The following is a 23,586-nucleotide window of genomic DNA, read 5'->3' as shown; positions in this document are numbered from 1 at the left end:
TGTATAGTCTGGTATATGATGTACAGAGCCCGGTGTATAATGTATAGTCTGGTATATGATGTACAGAGCCCTGCGTATAATGTACCACCTGGTATATGATGTACTACAGGGGACGGAGTGGGTGGATTCTATAAGGGGTGGGGCTTATGAGAAGTGGGAGGGGTCAGATGGGTGGGCGGGGTCTGGCACCCCCCCCCCCATCTTAAAACTTAACCAGCCGCCACTGGTGTGCACCTAATTTTTATGAGCAGTTGCACCGATTGTTCCTAAAGCCAGGTATTTATTTTCCATATGTTTACATACTAATAGACCTTCCCAGCCCAGTGGTGTTCACCTAAGGCTGCTGGTTTAACCAAAATATTTTCTACTTTACACTAAACTTTGGTTCAGCCTTCCACAACAGTCCCAGTTTCTCATGTGGCCCCCTGGAAAATGAAACGCCTACCCCTGCCCCAGACCTAAATGAGCAATGAACTCTTGCTTTGTGGGCACAGCCCCACTGCAAGGGATTTCTTTTTTAGCTGCCTGGAGTTGGGCTTTACCCATCACTAAGGCCCCTTTCACACTGGAGCGAGAGCAGCGTCGGCGGTAACATGCTATTTTTAGCGACGATTTACTATCATTTTAGCGCCACTATTTGGCCGCTAGCGAGGCAATTTTAACCCCCGCTAGTGGCCGAAAGTGGGTTAAAACCGCCTGCTAAGTGTCACTGCAGTGGCGCTTTGCCGGCAGTATAGCCGCACTGCCCCATTGATTTCAAAGGGCAGGAGCGGTGTATACTCCACTCCAGATGCTGCTTGCAAGAGTTTATTTTTTAACGTCCAGCAAGCGCTCCGCTCCAGTGTGAAAGCCCTCGGGCTTTCACACTGGAAACACAGCAGCGGCTGTTTCAGGGCACTTTGCAGGCGCTATTTTTAGCGTTGTAGTACCTGCAAAGCATCCCAGTGTGAAAGGGGCCTAACACCAAATAAAACCCTTGCAGCAGCATACCTACAGTGGTGTGAAAAAGTGTTTGCCCCCTTCCTCATTTCCTGTTCCTTTGCATGTTTGTCACACTTAAGTGTTTCGGAACATCAAACCAATTTAAACAATAGTCAAGGACAACACAAGTAAACACAAAATGCAATTTGTAAATGAAGGTGTTTATTATTAAAGGTGAAAAAAAATCCAAACCATCATGGCCCTGTGTGAAAAAGTGATTGCCCCCTAAACCTAATAACTGGTTGGGCCACCCTTAGCAGCAACAACTGCAACCAAGCGTTTGCGATAACGTGCAATGAGGCTTTTACAGCGTCCTGGAGGAATTTTGGCCCACTCATCTTTGCAGAATTGTCCTAATTCAGTTACATTAGAGGGTTTTCGAGCATGAACTGCCTTTTTAAGGTCATACCACAACATCTCAATAGGATTCAGGTCAGGACTTTGGCTAGGCCACTCCAAAGTCTTCATTTTGTTTTTCTTCAGCCATTCGGTGGTGGACTTGCTGGTGTGTTTAGGATCATTGTCCTGCTGCAGAACCCAAGTTCGTTTCAGCTTGAGTACACGAACAGATGGTCGGACATTCTCCTTCAGGATCTCTTGGTAGACAGCAGAATTCATAGTTCCTTTTAACACGGCAAGTCTTCCAGGTCCTGAAGCAGCAAAACAGCCCCAGACCATCACACTACCACCACCATATTTTACTGTTGGTATAATGTTCTTTTTATGAAATGCAGTGTTCCTTCTACGCCAGATATACTTGGACACACACCTTCCAAAGAGTTCCACTTTTGTCTCATCGGTCCACAGAATGTTGTCCCAAAAGTCTTGGGGATCATCAAGATGTGTTGTGGAGAAATTGAGACGAGCTTTGATGTTCTTTTTGCTCAGCAGTGGTTTTCTCCTTGGAACTCTGCCATGCAGGCCATTTTTGCCCAGTCTTTTCCTGATGGTGGAGGCATGAACGCTGACCTTAACTGAGGCAAGTGAGGCCTGCAGTTCCTTGGACGTTGTTGTGGGGTCTTTTGTGACCTCTTGGATGAGTCGTCGCTGCGCTCTTGGGGTAATTTTGGGCGGCCGGCCACTCCTGGGAAGGTTCACCACTGTTCCATGTCTTCGCCATTTGTGGATAATGGCTCTCACTGTGGTTCGCTGGATTCCCAAAGCTTTGGAAATGGCTTTATAACCCTTTCCAGACTGATAGATCTCAATTACTTTCTTTCTCAATTGTTCCTGAATTTCTTTGGGTCTCGGCATGATGTGTAGCTTTTAAGGATCTTCTGGTGGACCTTACTGTGTCAAGCAGCTCCTATTTAAGTGATGCCTTGATTGTGAACAGGTGTGGCAATAATCAGGCCTGGGTGTGGCTAGAGAAATTGAACTCAGGTGTGGACAACCGCAGTTATAGTATGTTTTAACAAGGGGGGCAATCACTTTTTCACACAGGGCCATGATGGTTTGGATTTTTTTTCACCTTTAATAATAAACACCTTCATTTACAAATTGCATTTTGTGTTTACTTGTGTTGTCCTTGACTATTGTTTAAATTGGTTTGATGTTCCGAAACACTTAAGTGTGACAAACATGCAAAGGAACAGGAAATGAGGAAGGGGGCAAACACTTTTTCACACCACTGTACCTTATCCACTGCATGATGCATTAGTGCCAAAAGGTATTCCCTCAAGGAAATGTAAATGACCGATACAGTTTTGCAATTGTCAGCACTGGCAAATTAGCATGATGAGATGTCCCACCACTACAAGTTCTAAAATTCGGAATGTCATAAAAAACACATATAAGCTTTTCCCACATACCTTTGGGTTTGACTGACATCATTTCTGCTGCCACATCAAGTGCCAGCCTCACCCGGGCCACATCCTGAAGGAGTTGTACAGATGTCTCCTCCTTTCTTTGCCGCTTGCTGCTTGTTAAGTAGTTTTGCAAGAATGATGCTTCCGCTTCCAAGTATTCAAGTTTTTCATTATCATATTGAAATTTTTGTTTCCTTTCATATAGTGAATCCTGCAATGAAGACAAAATAATAATAAATTAAGATAATATATATCTACTTGACCTCCGGAAGATTTACTCCCCTTCATGACCAGGCCATTTTTTGTTACACAGCACTGCATCAATTTAACCGACAATTGCACGGTCATGCAACCCTGTACATAAAATAAATTTATGTCCTTTTTTTTTTTTCAAACAATTTGAGCTTTCTTTTGCTGGTATTTGATTCCCACTGGGTTTTTTATGTTTATAAACAAAAAAAGACTGCCAATTTAAAAAAAAAAAAAATATATATATAAATATTTTTTTACATTCTGCTATAAAACATATCCAATAACAAATAAAAAAAAAATCTAATTTCCTCAAAAATTTAGGTCAATATGTATTCTGCTACATATTTTTGGTAAAAATTCCCAATAAGTGTATACTCATTGGTTTGCGGAAAAGTTATATCGTCTCCAAATTATGGGATATAAACTGGGATTAAATTTGTTTATTTTTTTACACTATTAATAGCAGCGATCAGCTACTTATAGCAGGACTGTGATATTGTGGCATACAGTCCGACACTCACAGTGATAAAAGGGTAAATGTGTGCCTAATCAGTGTTCAAGTGTACACAGCCCATATATACAGTATACTGTACATATATACACAAAGATACGAACACTGGATAACTTACTGGCCGTTATATTTGGATCAAATAGGATTTTAATGAATTTTATTTTTTACATTGTATTTCACAACTGCAAAAATACAAACCACATATACATTTGTGAGTTCAGTAAGAGAGGGGCAGAATCAGTAGGGGGGTGAGCAACACTGTGTTAAAATTGAGGGAGAATTAATGAAAAAAGATAAGGAGGCAAGCTAACATCTTCACAAGTGTATAAGTACTATTTAAAATGGACCAACTTAATTTAACATGGTAGCCAGTACTGCCACTTGTTATATCTTAAATAAGTATCATGAAAAAGTCAGGGATCCCCGACATATTCCGAAACAGTCTTACCTCCAGACAGTTAATGAATAGCAGATAAACTTCTTTTGTGTCTTCGAGTTTTAGAAGATTGCTCCTTTTCACTCTGTCTAAATATTCTTGAGCATGCTTCATTATATGGTTAAAGCTAAAATAAGCAGAGTCAAAATAAACATAACGTAGTCACTGCATATACAAAAAGAGCGCAACAAAATAGTAAAATGCCTATTTTTGGTTCCTTTATACCTGTACTTCAGCAGCAGTTTTAATATGACCGAGCGTATCACTGGAGTTTTGTCTACAGCATCCTCAAAGGGGGAAAGAGACCGTGTGTAATTTACAGACTCTATATCTGGAAAGAGCAGAAACAGATCACACTAACAACACTTTATTGGCTTTGGATACGTTTTATTTTACATTAGGTTTACAAATTTTAAACTATTTTCCATATGCTTTCTTACTTGTTATATAAACATTTTTTTGTGTCTCTCACTGGATTCTTAGCTAAGAATTTTATTGTAAATACAAAAATCCTGATTTGATTCTTATCAATTGCGGGACATTGGTTGACAAAAACAATACAATCCCCCTAAAATCCATACCGGGCCATTATCCGAGCATACAGCCCGACAGGTCAGGAAAGGGAGGAGAGGAGCGAGCACCCCCCCTGAACCATACAAGGCCGCATGCCCTCAACATGGGGGCATGGGTGTTTTGGGGCAGGGGGGCTCTGCGCCCCCCACCCCAAAGCACCTTGCCCCCATGTTGATGGTGACAAGGGCCTCTTCCCGACAAACCCTTGCCAGGTGGTTGTCGGGGTCTGAGGGCGACGGGCTTATCGGAATTTGGAAGCCCCCTTTAAAAAGGGGCCCCAGATCCCGACCCCGCCCCATGTGAATAAGTATGGGGTACATTGTATATATAGTGTAGTGTTAAAAAATACAGTAGACAGTGTTTGACGAGTCTTTTATGAAAACTCTTCTTCTTCTACGCTTCTTCCTCTGGTCTTCCTCCATCTTCTCCCACATCGTCATCCCCCTGGTTCTTCTTCTGCTCTTCTTCTGTCTTCTTTGTCCGGTGTTCTTCATCCTCTGCTGCTCCTGGAGACGACCCTCCTCCTATGCTGATTCCTGCTGATCTATCGGTACCGATGTCCTGTATGTCTTAAATAACGATGGGGCATGGCAATCGCCTTAGATCATCTGGATGCCACGCCCCATGTGACGTCACCGCCTGGGGCATGATGGGTCTGTGACGGCAAAAGGGGCATGGACTCTGGATGATGTAATTCAATTGCCACGCCCCCATAGTTATTTAAGAAATGCAGGACATTGACGCCAACAAATCAGCAAAACACAGAATCGGAGGAGGGTCGTCGGCTGGAGCGGAGGCAGAAAAAGAACACCGGACAAAGAAGACAAAAGAAGAGTGGAAGAAGAAGCAGGGGGAGAAGGAGAAGACCGGAGAATGAAGATGCGGGAGAAGATGGAGGAAGACCGGAGGAAGGAGCAGAGAAGAAGAAGAGGATACACTACTTTTTTTTTGTGAATGGGTAGTGGTACAATGTACCCCATACTCATTCACATGGGGGCGTGCTGTAATCTGGGGGACCCCTTGTTAAAGGGGGCTTCCAGATTCTCATAAGCACCCTGCCCGCAGACTCCGACAACAACCGGGCAAGGGTTGTCGGGAAGAGGCCCTTGTCCCCATCAACATGCGGGCAAGGTGCATTGGGGTGGGGGGGGGGGGTGGGCGCAGAGCCCCCTGCCCCAAAGCCCCCATGTTGAGGGCATGCAGCCTGGTATGGTTTGGTGGGGAGCGCTTGCTCGTCCCCTCCCTTTCCTGACCTGCCAGGCTGCATGCTCGGATAATGGCCTGGTATGGATTTTGGGTGGGGGGGACTCCATGCTGTTTTTTCTCTCGATTTGTTTTTTTTTTAGCTGGCAATTTTATTTTATTTTTTAGATTCAGCGGGAAGCCCGCTGACAACTGATAACTCATCGGTTGTTAATGACGTGGCAGCCGGATTCCCGGCCCCCTCCTTAGCGCAAAAAAACACAAATCGTGGTAAAAACGCATGTCCAAAAACGCGGCAAGCTAAGCAAAAACACAGCAAAAGCGCTTAAAAGCAACAAGCATAGATGTGCATCGAGCCTAACACCCTTGAACCATTTGGTGTATTCCCACCTGCAAATGCACCCGCACTCCCTTTAGATGAGAGAACCCCAGCAGGGGTTCCCACAATTCACTGTGGGAGGCAGCCCTATTGAAAGCAATGGGAGGCTGCCAGCTCCTGCATATAATCACAGCCACTTGCATGTTATCGCTCATGCAAGGATCAAATACGAGTGATCAGCCCTGGACGTAGGCAGTCTGTACAGGGCCGATCACTCGCATGTGATCACTGCATGAGCGATTACATGCAAGCGGCTGTGAATAGTTGTGAAAGCCAGCAGACTTCAATTCCTTTCTATGGGGCTGCCTCCCATAGCTAATTGAGGGGGCCCCCCGCTGGGCTTCTTGCATGTGATCAAAGTTGGGTGCATTTGCAGGTGTGAATGCACTTGTAGGTTTAAGGGATGGAAGCTACATGTCTAAAGAGATTGTCTGCATAGACAACCAGTCTCTAGGCAAAACATATCAATGAAAACTCTAAATTCAGTCAACACACATCCAACAAGGATGTAAAGAAACTTCCTGAGTCCACCAGAGAACTAAGAATCATGTAAAAGTAAGGTATGTGGGAGGCACCCCTACGAAAGTAGGCAATAAAAGGAAGTTAGAACTTAGCCTCAGACTGGTGAGATAGGAGCCACCAGATAAAGCTGAAGATGCAGCTCAACAGCCTCTCTGGCACAAAAGAGGTGCTGGAGGGACACTTCAGGGGTATCCTGCTGAAGAACCCCCCTGCCTATCCCAAACCTTAAGCTTTAAGACTGCAACACTGCTACAAGGGCAGCACTAGCAGCAAAGGAAAAACATCTGAATAACCTTCCTCTAGAGGTTGTGGGATCAGCCAAATAAGGAAGACCTGACCCAGGGTGGATTGATCCCACACAGCCATCAAAAAATAAAGTGCTCCTGACAGAGGATACGGGACACATTCCCTTCAAGCTTTGCCTCCACCTACCACACAGGATCTGAACTCTACTTATGTCTATGAGCCTTGTCTCTGCATCCAGAGACTGCTAGTTGAGAGAAGTTGGTTCACAAGCAATCATTCTGAAGGGAACCACAGCATACAAGGATAAGACTTACAGTATCATCTGGCACAGGCACAAGACCACATTCCCTGTCAAAGGAAGATATCCCACTGCTCTTTAGTGGTGAAGGTACAGCAGAATCTAGATGGTGTCCGATAGATGTAAAATTGGGAGACCTGCCCAGATGGGATCCCACAACGTAGAAGTAACCATTTGTTCTGGAATGCCAGACAGTAGCCCCAGGGATATTGGGTTTTCAACAAGGCTCCCCTGATATGAAGATGAGACTCAATCACAGCTGCTTGAAAAGAGACTAAACGATTACACCAGGGACCACTTGGTCCATAAAGACAAGAATGTTGGACTGCTCAGGAAATGGGCCTGCAACAGCAGAGAAGGGGGCAAACCAAAAAAAAAAAAATAGAGATAGAAAGATAAGCCTGTGAGGATGGTCTCCTAATGCCCAAATGCTTGTGGAGGTGAGGGAGGGGGAGGGCTAAACTCTCTGTTTATTGACAAGGGGACTGAAAGGCACACAGGCTGTGGACCTTCGTAGGTTTGCAATAAGTTGATTAGCCTTGCCCACAGGTGACTGTCTGCAATGCTGAAACTTGATAAAGATAGATCCAGCCAGATCTTGCAAGTGTAAGACCCTTAGGAAAGAGGCTTGTTACAGTGCAAATAGTAAGAGGTGTTCCTTGTGCTTCAACCTTAATGGCCTTACTCAACAGAGCAAGTCTTCTGAGACAGTGTCAAATGCTTAGGCAATGCCATGGGCTCTGGACTTGGAAGGCTAACTTTTTACAAGTACAGAAAGGTCCAGAAAGCACCACAGTAGAGTCCAGTGCCTGAAGGCACACAAGCCCCACATGTCCAGCTAAGTCTGGGTATGACACTCCAAACTCAGACGAAGGAAAGGAACCTTGATTGAAGTCGACAGAAGAATCCAAAGAGAAAAAATGAAACTGAAGAAAAAACTTATCAGCATAGCTAAAAAAAAAAAAAGGCACCCATCCTCTTAGGACATTAGAAAATAACTAGAGATGCACCGTAATTTCTGCCGCCAAAACATTTAAGAGAAAAAGGTGCAGATAATGGCACGGAAAATGCACAGGATTTTGCCATGAATTCACATCGATTTTACCAGGAATTTGCTGCGATTTTTCACAGACTTTACCACGATTTTCTGTGCTTATGGTGTGTTTTTCATAGGTCATGTGACTCAAAAACAGCATAATAAACGTAACACGAGTGAGTTAATGATGCGTTCTTGCTGCACTTTCAATGAATTTAAACTGTTAGGTACGGTTTTTGTGTGTTATTTTGAACTGACCAAAAAAGTGGAAAGCAGGTTTTTTTACACCACAATGGAAGCCCAACGAACCAGTGTGCAGACATACGTAAAATTTTAAAGGATACATTTTTCTTGAGCTTTTCTTGAGCTAAAGGTGCCCATAATGGCCAACAATAAATTCATATTAATTTAAATTGATTATATTAATTAAAAAGTCGAATATAATACAATTATACATAAAAATATAATTTTTTTTTAAATTGTCATTTTCCGTTTTTGGCCAAGCACATCGTGAATTTTCGGTTTCGGCACCAAAACTTCCATTCCGTGTACCTCTAAAAAAACGTGGCATGCTGGGTAGAGGTGGATTATTCTGGGCAGGCCTAAAGTTTTTTGTTTGCCAGAGTCCCCTCCTCCTGTAGGAGGCAGTATAACTAGATGGTTTCAGAATTCTGTGTGCCTCAATGGACGAAAAAGAAAATGTAGATTTATCTTTTAAGTTCTGACCATAATAAAGAATATATCTGTGAAAGCAGTATATGTCCCCAGTAAATAAAGAAGTCCTAGTGGACCTAATGAAAAATGCTGCTTACCAGTGTTGTCGAAAAGGAAGGATAGTAGATGTTCTATGACTTCATCATCGGGTGGGCTGTTGTCCTTGAAGCACAGGTTGCATACGATGTCAATGAAAAATCCATTGCATTGTTTTCTGAACTCAGAATTTTTCTGTATGGACTCCCTTGAATGATAAATAGACAAATAGTATTGAATGACTTTCATTTAATTTCATTTATTTCTGTGAATCAAGCCACTTTTAGCTCATTTGACTCTTAAAGGGAGAAATTTAGCCCAAGCTATTTGTGTTATACTTCTCCTATGGATCACAGGAGTGCAATTCATTTTGCACTCCTGTTGCCCATTTTCAGCCAACAGTGGGCTGTAAAATCAATATCTTAGAGCACAATACAGCACACAGTGTGTTCATAGACCCTGAGCTATAGGCTCATACCTTCAGGTGACTGGACACTGACAAAGCATTTGAGGGTACACCCCTGGACAACAACCCCCCCACACCCTTCAATACCCCTACCCCACTCCATGAATCCTCAGTTTTGTTTTAGGCAATGCAGAGTAAACCAAGAATAAAAGCTAGGGTGTCCTGTATTCTGTACCATACTACAAGATTTGAAATTTACATATAAGTCAAAATTCCATGACAAATGGTGTGTATTTATAGATCCTAGGAGATCCCCAAGCAATAAATGAAAAGGGTAAAAAAGGTGGGCAGCATCTATCCAAACTGTGTCAACAGGCTCAAGAAGACTCAACAGATCCAACCTTAGAATGCTGCTGTGAGAACCTTGTTGCCGAAGGTTACAGAAGATTGTACATCCACCTTGTAGAACATTTAAAAAGGTACAGAGAACCAAGTGGTGGGCATACAAAACTAGGCTACAGATGCTTGGCACAGGAATGCTCAGTCTTCTCCTTTAGAATGTAAGCTCTGGTGATGAGTTCTCATCCATTTAGTGATGGTGAACTTTGAAGAAGAATGTCCCTTGCAAGGTCCAGAGAAAATAGAGTCTCTCTCTTTCTGAAAGAAGCTGTTACTCTGTTGTAGACACGAATGGCTCTGACCACATATAGACAATGAAGGGTAATTTCCTTAGGGTGCCTTAAAGCAGGGCACAAAGCAGTAAGCACTGTCTTCAATGAGGTGGAAGACTGATTTCACCTTAGGAAGAAAGGATGGTCTAGGACAGGGATATGCAATTAGCGGACCTCCAGCTGTTGCAAAACTACAATTCCCATCATGCTCTGCCTCTGGGTGTCATGCTTGTAGTTGTCAGAGTCTTGCTATGCCTCATGGGACTGGTAGTTCTGCAACAGCTGGAGGTCCGCTAATTGCATATCCTTGGTCTAGGGTGTAAGACAACATTGTTTTTATGAAGAATGAGGAATGGCTTATCACAAGAGACGCTAGTTCAGAAACACGTCTGACAGACATGATAGCAACCAAGAAAGCCAATTTGTGTGATAGGTCATCTAAGGGGATATCCCTGATAAGTTCAAACAGTGGTTTCTGCAGGACAGGGAGACCCAAGTTGAGGTCACAAGGAAGCACAGGCTGTTGAAAAGGGGCCTGATCTGAGATACACCTTGGAGAAACATCTTAAAGTGGCTGTAAACCTCAGACATGAAATATGAACAAAGCATATCCCTCTATAGTGTGTACTTGTCTCATTAAAAGTACTATTAAAAACACTAAGTATCATTTCTGTCTGTGACAGGGGAGGGACCTCCAGCAGATTGACAGCCTCGGCTCAGTTCCTGTGAGCTATGTGGAGGGGGGAGGGGTGTCTCTTCCCTTCAATCAGCTCTCAGACCTCTCCCCGCTGAGATCTGCAAAATATAAAACTGCAGCTCTCTGCCCCCCTTTTCTTTCTGAACTCTCAGAAAAGCTTATAAATTCAGTGGATTTAAATTTGAATGGATGTAGAGAAGAGAAGACTGCGCTCCCACTTATACCACGGGTAAAATTGCCACAATCGTGCAGCGATCTGCGTGATATCCAGTGCCTCGTCCTCCCATTCTGAATGGTCCCACTGCCTTCTGAGACTTGTGTGTCTCCCAGAAGACAGTGGGACCATTCAGAATGTGCAGTGCCACTCACGCATGAGCAGTAGGAAACAGGTTGTGTGCCGCATGCATACATACATAAAAAAACTGCAGCATAGCCAACCATCTAACTATGTATTATTTCATAAAGATTAAAAAATTAGGAATAATGGTAGAAACCCTCAAAATTATAATCAACGTGCATACACACTTGTATTCTATTAGAAACTCCCTTATACATACTGTGTAATCTATATATTAAAAACACTTTATGAATGATGGTGGAAACCTCTGATGTATTTCAATTAATATTTGTGCTACTTGCAAACAAACTAAAAGTTACCAAACTTATAAAGTCTTTTTAAATCAAATCCAAAATATAATCGGCAGTTCACTTGTGATATGTCAATTTTCCCTCATTTAAAATACCGTGTGTGATCTTCCACCTATCATACCAACTGCTCACCTCCAGAGACTGACCTATGTGATAAATAGGTCTCTGGTCTTGTTTCCCATGTGAACTGTGACGAAATGCATCAGGGCGTAGCCAGTGACGTCATAAAGCAAGCCTAAAGTGATGCCGAAAGCTGTCCCATAGAGGTGATAATGATATCTTAGCTCCTTAAGGGGACAATGTACTGATCCTTCTGGCTTTTTTACTGTTGTGCACCAGAGATTGTAAACGTTTATTGTTAGTCGTTTTCATAGTGGTCTTTAAAAAAATCTGTTTGTGAATTTGGAGAGATCCACAATTGGAGGATAAACCCCCATTTAACCACTTAAAGAGGAAGTAAACCCTAATGTTTGTTTCCCCGTAAAGGCAAAGCATAATGCGTTACTATGCATCGCATAGTAGCCCATTATGTGTCACTTACCTGACACAGGAGCCAGCGATGCCCCCGATTTCCTCGCCGGCTCGAAGCATCCATCTTCCTTCAGGGGTCCTTCCGGGGTCACGGACTCCGGCTCTGTGACTGGCCAGAGTTGCGTGCGCACGGGAGCTGCCAGTCACGGCATGTCGTTTAATGAAAATGGCACGCCGTGACCCTCCTAAAGTGCGCATGTGCAAATGTACTCGGCGCATGCGCAGAAGAAATCCTTGTACAGAGAATTGTAAATATCTCCTAAACCATGTAGGTTTAGGAGATATTTGCAGCACCTACAGGTAAGCCTTAATCTAGGCTTACCTGTAGGTTAAAGTGTGTTGTAAGGGTTTACAACCACTTTAAGAACCGATACTCTTTTTTTTTCTAACACTCTAGAGAATAAAATGGCGGTCGTTGCAATCCTTTCTGTCAACTCGTATTTGTGCAGCTATCTTACAATCGCTTACAAAAACACTTTTTTTTTAAATTAAAAAATAAGACAACAATAAAGTTAGTTAAATTTTTTTTTTTAAATTGTGAAAGATAATTTTATGCCGAGTAAATTGATACCCAACATGTCAAAATAGCGCCCGCTCGTGGAATGGCGACAAACTTTTACCCTTAAAAATCTCCATAGACTTTAAAAAATTCTACAGGTTGCAGACAAGTGTCACTTTTATTCATTACAAGAAATGTAAAAAAAAAAGCATGACAGGACCTCTTAAATATGAGATCTGGGGTAAAAAAGACCTCAGATCTCATATTTACACTAAAATGCAATAAAAAAAAAAAATACATTTTGGCATTTAAAAAAATGGCCCTTTAAGAGCTATGGGCTGAAGTGACGTTTTGATGTCCCCTCACTCTTCTCCATATCCAACAAGGGGAAACATCAGATCGCCTCCTTTCCCACCGCCAATGAAAGTGATCTCGTGACGAATCCGCCACAGAGACCACTCTTATCGGAAAGCTGACCGCCGGCCGAAGAAGGGGATACCGGGGTTATGGCAGCTAGCTGCGTCCATAACAATGATATTCCTCTTCAAAGTTAGGATGTATATCAGTGTGTGGCGGTCCGTAAGTGGTTAAAGAGGAAAGTGTGCTGAGACCTAGTAAACACATGAGTTAAAGGGGTTGTAAACCCTCTAGGTTTTTCCCTTAATGTATTCTATGTATTAAGGTGAAAAACCCTTTGTGATGCAGCTCCCCCTCAGACCCCCCTTTTTACTTACCTGAACCTGATCGTTCTAGTGACAGGGACGAGCATAGCAGTTTCAGCTGCTGTCTTGGGTCCTCATTGTATAGATTGATAGCAACAGGAGCCATTGGCTACCCCTGCTGTCAATCAAACCCATTGACACAGGAGCCAGGGGGTAGGGCCGAGTCCTGCTGTCTGTGTCAATGGACGCAGCAGCAGGACTCGGGAGCATGCCTCACAGGTGAGACCGGCTCTCTGAGGGGGCACTCAAGAAGAGGAGGAGCCAGGAGCGCCGCAGGGGCACCCCAGAAGAGGATCGGAGACGCTTTTTGCAAAATCACTGAACAGAGGATGCAAGTATAGGCACGTTTGTTATTTAGAAAAAAAAACTTGTTTAGACGCTGCTAGCGCAGTGTGGCTCGACTCCCTGTAGTATTTCCGATGAATGGTTGCCTCAACATGTGAGTGGATCTCATTTGTATTTTAATTATTTTTTAATAATTAATGGATTTACACTATGGGAGCTCCCTCTCGCTGATTTGGAAGATACAACCCAGGGGTAATTATCCCCACAAGGCACAAAGGACCATCCTATAGATAGGGGGTCAAAATGGGACTTTGAATGTATTTGTACTATTGTTTTTTTACAGGTAAATTTAGTCTCTGAGCTTAGCGTGGTGTTTCATCATCTTATATTGCCCATTTTATTTACATGAACAGGAAATTTATTTTTAGATTTAGCAAGTCTTTTTGTACCCAAAGGGGCATGGCGAGCATGAGAAGATTCAGGTATGACAATGCCTAGGCTTTTGCACACGCAGAAGTGAGCATATCCACACTGGCAAGCATCTTGTGTGAAGCTGTAGCCTCTGGTGCATAGGAGTCTATGGGTGAGAAATTTTCTGCAGCCACCTCTAGATCTGTCTCCAGATCCTCTTCTATGTCCCCCTGATCTATGCTGGGCATTTTTGGATCTGATTCAGGTATAGGGTGGTGTTGGAAAAGGAGCCTGGCATTTTTGAGCCTTGGACTGCAATGGCTATAATAAAGCCAGTAGTTGAGGGTATTCCCCTGTGGGGGACTCGGGGCAGGGCGTGTAATATAGGGTATGTCAGAGAAGGAGTACTCAGCAAAGTCTTTGTGCAAAAGGGTGGGAGGAAGCACCCGAGTACCTTATAAGGGCTCTAGACAGAAGTGGCAGTCGAGAAACACCTAGTCATCCACCTGGGACCAAGTCCTGAAAGGTTAAAAAGTTTACACTGTAAAGTGAGTAAATTCCAAACACAGCCTTGACTTTTATAGTACTGGTCAAAGATAGAAGGTGACCCTGTCTTACCTATCGATAATGCTGGTCCGCGTCATGGTGGGCATAAAGAAAACGCTTCATCACCTTAGCATACTGTCATAAAAATGAAGGACTTACAGAGTGGAGTAGAGTTATAGGGAAGGCGTCTAGAGAGTGTGTCCTCTCTTTGCCAGTGTTCAGTCACTTAAATATACAACCCCAGACTCTAGGGTCTATGAATACTCAGCCTGTCCTGTACTGTATAATTAAGATAAATATTTTTTTGTGCCGAATGTACACTTTGAAATCAGAACCATTGTAATAGACTGCGATTTTAATAGACTAAAAATGGATATTTATATGTTTGATTAAATGTGTTTGAGCATATAAAAAAAGGCAGCCATTTGTTTAAAGAATATTGTTGCCCTTGCTAACCATTCCTTCTGAAAATGCTAGTTGCCTGGCTTACACACTAATGTTCTGTCAATGATTCGTTGAGTCATGGAACCAGAGTAAGCATATATTTAATTTTGGCACTTTTTTGACACTCATTTCTTGCATGCTTGTTCGGGTTCTATAACTCAAACTTATTGATGCCATTTTTAGAACAGGGCTCAGCTATGACAACTAACTTCTCTGTGTCACTTTAAACTGAGCAGTGTACTTTCTGTTTTGAAATGATTAAGCACAATCAAAGCTCTAATATGCCCCTCGGTGTCTGGGTTTATAAACAGGGATTGCAAAACTTTCTGCCTTTCAAGTTAAGACTTGCTTGTAGGGAAGATTGCAACTGGAAGCATGAAGCGTGGCCACCTTCCCGTGTGACATGGGTGTGTATAGTGCTGGATCAAAGCTATGCTTGGAGCCCCTTCTCTCAGCATAACCTGCTTACTGAGCATTGAGTGCAAATTTCAGTCCAGAATGAAATACCGGTAGAAGTGTAGAGCTCCTATCTACAGCCAAAAATGTGTGATTGCTAAATAACCAAGGCTGTCCTACAGGTCAGAGGTGGTAAGTGAGGGTGACATGCTGGAAGTGAGCAGCTGGAGAGCAAAGACTGAGCTCTTCCATCATCCTGGGCTGCTGCAGAGCTAAGGAAATTAGTTAACTTGTGGATTATGGCAGAGGTGTGCCATTACTGAAAATAATAAGCTTCTTACTTGTCCTGTCAGTGCCTTCAAGAGGAGACACAAATGCTTTCCTTTCTTCTTGTGTCTGATATAGAAATTTAGATTAGTCCTGGACTGACTGTAAGAAATAAATAAAACTGTAAGATACCTGATTTCTTTAGAAACAGCCATGTTGAAATCTTTTGGTACAGGCAGTTTACACAATGGACAATTCCTATTACGGGTGTCCAACCACTGCTTCAGACAAGACTGGCAGAAAATATGGCCACATTCAAGGCAAACTGGTTCACTTGGGTCTCCACGGCAAACTGTGCACAACTGCATTCCATACCTATAGAAAAACAGTTTATTCAATAAAAATGATTAAAACATTACATTGTGAAACTGCTGGAAATAAGTTATTTGCTTCCAGTCAAAAAAGAAAAATGCCACCTGATTAGTTTTATTTGGGGACAAACTTAAGTTGTTATTGCCTTTGAGCTTTTCCCTCACTTCCAATCCTCTCTTCCAATCATAGTGAAGGGAACACATGCAGCAGTAAAAACCTTACAAGGCTTACAATCTCTCTCAAATTGTGTTCCATTGGATGATTTTCCTTTTTTTCTTTTCTTGTAGTGACCGTAATGTAATGGGAACAAAAATAGAGAGAATCTCTTTAATGCTGCTCAGTTCAAAAGATCTTCCTCTGAAATTTGCAAGAGCGCCAAACATCTGGCCTCTCACTTAGCTCAGTGTTTCCCCTCACTGACCTGTACTGTACTTTATGATGAGGAGGCTAGTGGGAGAAACCATGAAGTAGCAGGCTGCACACATGGATTCAACTTATGTCAAAAGTCATAACTTTAGTGGACAATAGAGACTCTGGCATTTTACTAGTGTGGGGTTTGGCTTTAGGAGTGTAGAAAATTATTTTAACTCCCTAATTGAGGGTGGGCTGGATTTTATTAAAGTGTATGCCAAGCCCAAAACATTGGCATGCATATTCGGTTTCTAATTTACTCTGATGGAGCCCTCTCCATCAGAGTAAAGTGGATGTAAAGGCTAAAGTTTTTTTTCCCCTTATGCCGCGTACACACGACCATTTTTTTCATCGGAATAAACGCTGACGGTTTTTCCGACACAGTTCCAATAGAGTTCCGCTGAAACTGTCTTGCCTACACCAAAGTCCGACCGTCCAGAATGCGCTGACATACAACAGGTATGCCGGGACTAGAAAAAGTAAGTTCAATAGCCAGTAGCTGCCATCTCGTACTTGCTTCAGAGCATGCGTTGTTTTTGGTCCGTCGGAACAGCATACAGACGAGCAGTTTTGCCGACAGAAATTTATTCCATTGGAAATATTTAAAAATATTTTAAATGTTCTATTTCTAGGTCCGTCAGAACTTTCCAAAAAAAAAGTCAAATGAGGCCCACACATGATTGGAATATCCGATGAAAAGATTCCGTCTGACTTTTTCTGCCGGAAAGTCCGACCGTGTGTACGCAACATCACAAGGAGAAGTACGGCCAAAGCTCTATTTTATTGTAGGTCACAGGGGTGCACTTAGTTCTACACTCCTGTGACCCAAATTCAGCCGACAGTGAGCCAGTCCAGGCTGTTGGGATCGGCCCAGATGCCTGACTGGCAGCTTAGTCTTCAGGAAAACTTTGGTTTTCTAAAACAAAATAAGTTTTAAATAAATAATATTTTAAGTATTATGCATCAGTTCAGGTCTTCCAATAATTCACCTCTTCCTGCACATGTTGATGGCGTACTACATTTAACAAAATTCTGCACAAAGGTGGAGGTCGAAATACAAGCAGTCCCTGCATCATGAGTTTTATTTTTCATTGGATACTGTTCAAACAAATGAAGACAAGCCAGGGCTGCATTTTTTTCTTAATATAACACCAAGTCTCTGAGTGAACACAGACCTTCATACCTATACCTGATCTGGACAATCACAAACCCTCATACTCAGCCCTCAAATTTTCCACTCGCCCAGTGGAAAATGAGGGCTGGGGTGAGCATGGGCTGCCTCAGAGCAGAGGGGGGGGGGGGGGTGTTCGAATGGGAGCCTTTCTCCCAGCGTCCACGAAGGAACATCGCTGTAACAACTTTCATTAGAATTGCTGAGTGTTCCCCAGACTTCCTGTCAAACACAGCCCCGCCTCTTGGCCCAGGTACTTTGATAGACAGGCCACATGTCCAATGCCAGGATGTGTGATGTGTATCAAAGTACCGGGCCAGGAGACAGGGCAGTATGTGACGGCGAGCAGCGGGAACACTCAGCAATTCAAATGAAAGATGTTACAGCAATGTTCCTCTGCGCTTTTGAGGATCTGGCCGGCCATCCTCTTCCTCTCCTCTCTTCCCCTGCACAGGTAGGCTGCAATGATGGACACAGGTAGGCTGTAATGTTGGGAACAGGTGAAGGGGCATTGATCGACACATGTAGACTGCATTGTTGGGCACAGGTGAAGTGGCATTGTTGGGCACAGGTGAAGCAGCATTGATGGGCACAGGTAGGCTGCAGTGTTGGGTACATGTAGGCTGCAGTGTTGGGCACAGGTGAAGCAGGATTGTTGGGCACAGGTGAAGTGGGATTGTTGGGCACCGGTGAAGCGGCATTGATGGGCACAGATGAATCGGTATTGATGGACACAGGTAGGCTGCATTGTTGGGCAAAGGTGAAGCGGCATTGATGGACACAGGTAGGCTGCATTGTTGGGCACAGATGAGGTTGCATTGATGAGCACAGGTGAGGCTGCATTGATGAGTACAGGTGAGGCTGCACAGTTTGGCACTGATAAAGTTGTTGTTGATATTTATTTTTGTAACTTCGTTCTGCATAAAACATTTAATGAGATAATATGTGTTTAGGGACGGAATTGGGGGCAAAGATTGGGTGGGGCAACTGGTGGCGAGTAATTTTGAGCCCTGCTCATACTTATACCCTAGTTTAGGAAAGTGCTAGCAGGGTATACATCAGTATCTGCAGAACAGAAGCTGTGGAACTACTTCTCTTCAGGGAGAGTATTAAAAAAAAACTCCAAAGTGATAGTATTCAATAGCACTGGTTGTAGACATCCTCCTGCCGCAGTATTTAAAAATCAGCAACGCAACGTATGTCTTTTTGTTTTACCTGGATACAGATTCGGCAACTTCGTTTCTGCATTTCTGAAGTGCATTTATGACAGCCATGAAAGGTCTGGCTGTCTTTATATCTGTAAAGTTTTCCAGACACTAAAAGAAACACAATAAAACCAACAGAAGAATTAGTTATATTGAAAGTAAAAATCCCGGAAAAAAAAAAAAAAAAAAAAAGTAATCAACACAAATGGAAATGAAAATGAATAAAAACGGACTTGAGGTTCCCTTACTTCATTTGTAATTCCACTGCTTATTTTAAAGTTGAAGTTTCATCAGTTTTTTTTTTTTTTTTGCCTCCCCTGGTCCTAGCTTTCCTTTCTCCTTATGATACTAATGAAATAGTTAAATAAAACCTTTACACACACACACACACACACACACACACACAGTATCTCACAAAAGTGAGTACACCCCTCACATTTTTTAAATATTTTATTATATCATTTCATGTGACAACACTGAAGAAATTACACTTTGCTACAATGTAAAGTAGTGAGTGTACAGCTTGTATAACAGTGTAAATTTGCTGTCCCCTCATAATAACTCAACACACAGCCATTAATGTCTAAATCGCTGGCAACAAAAGTGAGTACACCCCTAAGTGAAAATGACCAAATTGGGCCCAAAATGTCAAAAATTTGGGTGGCCACCATTATTTTCCAGCACTGCCTTAACCCTCTTGGGCATGGCGTTCACCAGAGCTTCACAGGTTGCCACTGGAGTCCTTTTCCACTCCTACACTATGACACTGCTGAGCTGGTGGATGTTAAAGACCTTCGCTGCTCCACCTTCCATTTGAGGATGTCCCACAGATGCTCAATAGGGTTTAGGTCTGGAGACATGCTTGGCCAGTCCATCCCCTTTACCCTCAGCTTCTTTAGCAAGGCAGTGGTTATCTTGGAGGTGTGTTTGGGGTCATTATCATGTTGGCGTACTGCCCTGTGACCCAGTCTCTGAAGGGAGGGAATGCTCTGCTTCAGTATGTCAAAGTACACGTTTTCATTCATGGTTCCCTGAATGAACTGTACTCCCCAGTGCCGGCAGCATTCATACAGCCCCAGACCAGACACTCCCACCACCTTGCTTGACTGTAGGCAAGATGCATTTGTCTTTGTACTCCTCACCTAGTTTCCGCCACACACGCTTGACACCACCTGAACTAAATAAGTTTATCTTGGTCTCATCAGACCACAGGACAATGTTCCAGTAATCCATGTCCTTAGTCTGCTTGTCTTCAGCAAATTGTTTTTGGGCTTTCTTGTGCATCGTCTTTAGAAGAGGCTTCCTTCTGGCATGATAGCCATGCAGACCAATTGAATGCAGTTTGCAGCATATGGTCTGAGCACTGACAGACTGACTTCCCACCCCTTTAATCTCTGCAGCAATGCTGGCAGCACGCATACGTCTATTTCCCAAAGAAAACCTCTGGATATGATGCTGAGCGCGTGCACTCAACTTCTTTGGTCGAACCACGGCGAGGCCTGTTCTAAGTGCAACCTGTCTTGTTAAACCACTGTATGGTCTTGGCCACTGTGCTGCAGCTCAGTTTCGGGGTCTTGGTTATCTTTTTAAAGCCTAGGCCATCTTTACATAGAGCAACACTTATTTTTTTCAGATCCTCAGAGAGTTCTTGGTTATGAGGTGCCATGTTGAACTTCCAGTGACCAGTATGAGAGAGTAAGAGCGATAAAAAACCAAATGTAACACACCTGCTCCCCATTCACACCTTAGACCTTGTAACACTGATGAGTCACATGGCATTGGGGAGGGAAAACGGCTAATTGGGCCCAATTTGGACTTTTTCTCTTTTGTTGCCAGCAGTTTAGACATTAATGGCTGCGTGTTGAGTTATTTTGAGGGGACAGCAAATTTACACTGTTATACATGTTGTACACTAACTACTTTACAATGTAGCAAAGTGTAATTTCTTCAGTGTTGTCACAAGATATAATAAAATATTTACAAAAATGTGAGGGATGTATTCACTTTTATGAGATACTGTATATGCGTATTTACTTTGCATTTCACCATACCCCAACCTTAAATGGATCCAGGTCACTTCCTAACAAATATGATCTTTATTTCTAGCCTCTCCACATATTAGTAGCACTGAAAGCACCCCCCCCCCCCTTTCTTTAAGCTCAGTCATATGCCACTATTATTTCCTATTAACAATTAATTTATAGTTTTTACATATGTTATATCTCAAGGTCTGTTTGTCATAACTTTAGATATTTACACATATTCTATATTAAAATAGATGTTTTTTTTTTATTGACCCATCAATTAATTACTATCCTCAGTTTGAGTTTTAGAACGCACATATATAAATTCTTTACCTGATATTTTTTATTTTAATTATTTCCCATTGTGTTTAATGATTTTTTATTATTTTAGCCATCAGTATCTTGTTTTGAGCAAACCATTAATATTACCTCTCACAATTCGTTAATTACATGGCATGGTCATCTCCTGTATTTATCACTTGAGAAAGGAGCACATATGCTCTGTACGAGACACGTGCATGCTCTGAAACATGTTCCCCTTCACTCTGGTGACGTTACACGCAGACTGGCGCTGTGCTCCAAGCTGCTCTCCATCCAACTATACCTGAAAATTATTCAGACTTGCCGGCTCATATCCCGACCATTTCCCCGTCATGCCACAGCTATCATCTAAGGTTATCATCTTGAACAGAAACGCTGGAGACACTCCGCCTTATCATGACCACAGATGAACTTTTTATCTTTTTTTTAATTCATGTGAATGTCCATTTGTGTCATGTCATATTATACATCATTAATTACACTTAGAGGCACTCTTCTGTTTTCTTTTTATGTCATTTCCTAGCGTTGGCTTCACTCCAGAGAAGAGCTTGCCATTTGTGTATAAATCCACCCTCAGCCTGTTAATTAACAGGCATTCCTTTACAAGGACTTTTTAAGTATGGACTCTATGGACTTTTAGTACTTGGTTTTATTTTGAGCGCTGGCATTTACTGTTTTTTTCTCTTGTGCAACTCCCAAGACCCCTCAGTTTTAATGAAAATAATGGGCTGGTTCTTGAGAGGAGTTGTGCATATAACTTTGATAGGCAAGCATCACTAGGTGGTGCACTGTGGGCTGGACCTAGACTAGATGACATTCCTTTCTGGTACACGGACATGCCACTTAGCAGCCTGGGTGTGTTCTTCTTCTTGCCCACCTGTTGCTGATCATTAGTCGGAGACCTTGGCCGTCACTGAACTATCAGCATGCAGAAGTGGGCACTGATATTTTATAGCTTCAATGTCAATTAATGTTTTTTCAGAGTGGTGACTCATGCCTGGGAACACTGATGTACATCATGTAAATGTTTACTGGTAACTTATCAAAATGAAGCTGCCAGGTTTGAAAATACTTTGTGAAGGCTTGTTGTACACTGCTTGTATACAATAGAAGTCTGTGTATATAAACCCTAATGCACAGTGGGATTCATTTCACAGAATTGTTGTTAGATGATGACACACTACACTTGTTCACTCACCTTCCCAAGGAACAATGTATGGCCTCTTATTAGATTCTGCATCTTTTCATCCTTAAGATTCTCTTCCACCAGGAGATGTTCCATAAAAATTGCCATGGAAAATACACAGTTCCAGAGCACTCTGATGAAAAAAGGATGAATATGTGTATATATTAAAACAGTGGCATACCATTGCAGATAATTGTGTGATGTTTTTTAGTACAATACCTCACAAGCCAGAAACTTGGAACCCCTATTTTTTATATAAAATGTAGAATATTAGCATACGATTTTCACAGTAACACACTTTATTGACGCTCTGTGCTGCCTACCCTCCCTGATCAAGAATCTACGTAAAGTCAAATTCAGATATATATTCAAGGAATCGTGGGACATTATGAATTTATTTAATTTAATAAATTTAGTTAATTGAGCAAGAGCCCCATTATTTTCACGTTAGTGTTGGAGTGCACTTTTAAATGGTTGCAGCTGTTCGTTTTAGTGGTTATATTGTTAGCACATTTTTGAGTTTATTGCATAACAGCACACAAGTTTATTATGATTCAAATATAGAAATGTTGTTTTAATACAGATGATATTTTCTTAATTCATTGGTAAAAAGACAAATGTCCATAATTTTGAATTTGTAAAGACAGCGCCCTTAACTAACACCTAGCTGTCAATCAGTTGAGCATTTCATAAGGCCTCATAAGTATTGTAACTGTACCGTAGGCCCTCATGTTGTAAAACACTGCACAAACTGTTGGTGCTATATAAATCCTGTATAATAATAAAAAGAAGAATCCAACAGCAACTGCAAACTAGCAGAGAAGACAAGACTGTCACTTTGCACTGTCTGGGAACCACCACTAATTTTCTTAAGATCAGAGGGAATAGGTTAATCTATAATAACATTCAAAATTGAATTTGCAGAGATAAAAAATGATCCCGTCTGATAGTACATATTGTGAGTTATTTGGGGATACTGTCAGGAGCGTGTAGCACATCTGCTCCAGCATCCTGGTTATGGCTATGATGCACATTGTTACTTGTGTCCATAATGGGGAACTCTGAGTAATTTGTTAGCGTGCTGGTTGAATTCGGACAGTGCACAAAGATGGCGATATTTCTGCAACATCCAGCCTCCCTTAGTACCCCTTTGTCTAACATTTTTCTTACAAATTACGTTTCTGTAAAGTACCTGCGGTACACACTTTAATATCCTCCTGGCACTTGTAGGAAGCTGGGAAGCCATCTGATGATGTCAGAAGGGATCATAAAACCTTTTTTGTGGTGTTTGAGTCAAATATAAAAACTAATAGTGAGGGTGTAGTGGTTGATAAGAATTAACATACTTGGGGGAGATGACTTGATCCTTGAGTTCAGC

The 23,586-nt window shown here is 42.3% G+C and overlaps 1 protein-coding gene across 4 annotated transcripts in view; it reads right to left on the bottom strand.

Moving 5' to 3' along the window:
- The window catches only part of LOC143964534 (E3 ubiquitin-protein ligase RNF213-like), a 582,447-nt gene that overhangs the window by 116,842 nt on the left and 442,019 nt on the right, over positions 1 to 23,586 (bottom strand). For all 4 annotated transcript variants that reach the window (XM_077474318.1, XM_077474320.1, XM_077474317.1 and 1 more), the window contains exons 41-47: positions 22,221 to 22,341; positions 18,688 to 18,788; positions 15,711 to 15,893; positions 9,058 to 9,203; positions 4,214 to 4,319; positions 4,001 to 4,115; positions 2,793 to 3,000 (exon numbers count right to left, since the gene is read on the bottom strand). In XM_077474318.1, the coding sequence (XP_077330444.1) occupies positions 2,793 to 3,000; positions 4,001 to 4,115; positions 4,214 to 4,319; positions 9,058 to 9,203; positions 15,711 to 15,893; positions 18,688 to 18,788; positions 22,221 to 22,341 (980 nt within the window). The remainder of the gene's footprint in view (positions 1 to 2,792; positions 3,001 to 4,000; positions 4,116 to 4,213; positions 4,320 to 9,057; positions 9,204 to 15,710; positions 15,894 to 18,687; positions 18,789 to 22,220; positions 22,342 to 23,586) is intronic.

Source organism: Lithobates pipiens, unplaced genomic scaffold (genome assembly GCF_037356315.1).
Source record: "Lithobates pipiens isolate NorthernLeopardFrog02 unplaced genomic scaffold, aLitPip1_a1.2 Scaffold_8, whole genome shotgun sequence".
Classification (NCBI taxonomy): domain Eukaryota; kingdom Metazoa; phylum Chordata; class Amphibia; order Anura; family Ranidae; genus Lithobates; species Lithobates pipiens.
Note: the sequence above shows the minus strand (reverse complement) of the source record. Positions and strands in the feature narration are given on the sequence as shown.